The 1260-nt window shown below is 42.3% G+C and overlaps 1 protein-coding gene across 1 annotated transcript in view; it reads left to right on the forward strand.

Annotated features, from left to right (window-relative positions):
* LOC101848657 (mannose-6-phosphate isomerase) overlaps window positions 1–1260 on the forward strand; it is a gene marked incomplete in the record, with an annotated part of 16157 nt that overhangs the window by 9664 nt on the left and 5233 nt on the right. The window contains 1 exon segment of the mRNA XM_035969544.1: window positions 379–520. Within this exon segment, the coding sequence (XP_035825437.1) occupies window positions 379–520 (142 nt within the window).

A 1260-nucleotide genomic window follows, 5' to 3' on the forward strand; every position in this document is an offset into this window, starting at 1 on the left:
AAAAGGGGGAGGGTCCCTTTTTTTCACTGCGGTTGTGTCAGTCATATGCGAGCTGTCAACACCACCCTTCTAAATCGTATTCCCCAGTTACTATTTACCCTAGTAGGGATAATTTTTTTAAAAATCGAGTATCTCCTTCTTTCGACTTGAAGGTTGTATTCCTCTCAGCCCGGGTTGACCCTGACAGGCAACGTCGGATCCCCACCTCCTAAATTATCTAAATTGTGTCGATGTAGCCGTAAGAACACTAACATTTATTTATTCATATCATATCTGTTTATTGTTTTTAAACACCCTCATTCGTTAATTATTTCCACTCATCTGAGAATGGAAAGTGACGTAAAGAACGTCCTGTTTTCTCAATGTGCTCTTTCGCAGGAGCTTGCTGAGAAGTTGCATTTGGCCAATTCTAAAGAATACAAGGACGACCACCACAAGCCAGAAATGATGGTTGCTTTAACTCCCTTCGCGGGACTCTTTGGCTTCAGGAAGGTGCAAGAGTTGTGTAGTTTTGTCGCTAGTAAGTTGCAGTTGCGAGCGCCGTAAAACCTCTACTAAAACTAAAACTAAAAAGAGTTTTTTTTCTCTTTAAATTCATCAATGGGTCCTCAAAGTTGTGGATGGGTCCCGAACCAGAACACCTGGTCTCCGTGAAGCTGGAGGAAGGGGAGATGACTCTTCAGGACTGGGTGAAAGAGTATCCGGAGCAGCTGGGGTCCACGGTCAATAAGACCTTCGGGGGCAAGCTCCCCTTCTTGTTCAAAGTGCTGTCTATACAGACGGTGCTGCCGCTGCAAGCTCACCCAAACAAGGTAGGGAAAGGAACGGACAGTTGTTGGCTTAAATGTATTGTTCTGAAGACTGTCGAGACCGTTTAATTGCATCGATCTCTTTTTCCTCACCCCTTGGCGCTCATATGACCTTAAGCAGTTGCGAGCGCCGTAAAATCCTCTACTATAAAAAAAAAAAAAAAAATACCCGCACGACACATTGTCTATTTTATCCCCTTTTTATGTGTGTTTAGGCTATCTCTGTGGAATAAGACTGAGACTCATTTACATAAATTCTACTAACTAAATTCATCACACTAAGACAATCCCACACCTGCGGTGTTAGTATGTATGTGTGTGTTTGTGTGTGTTTGTGTCTGTTTGTGTGTGTATCTGTGTTTATGTGTGTGTTTGTTTGTTTGTTTGTTTTTTGTGTATGTGTGTGTTTGTGTGTTTGTGGGTTTGTGTATTTGTGTATGTGTGTGTATGT

This window comes from Aplysia californica, unplaced genomic scaffold, assembly GCF_000002075.1.
Source record: "Aplysia californica isolate F4 #8 unplaced genomic scaffold, AplCal3.0 scaffold00154, whole genome shotgun sequence".
Taxonomy (NCBI): Eukaryota; Metazoa; Mollusca; class Gastropoda; order Aplysiida; family Aplysiidae; genus Aplysia; species Aplysia californica.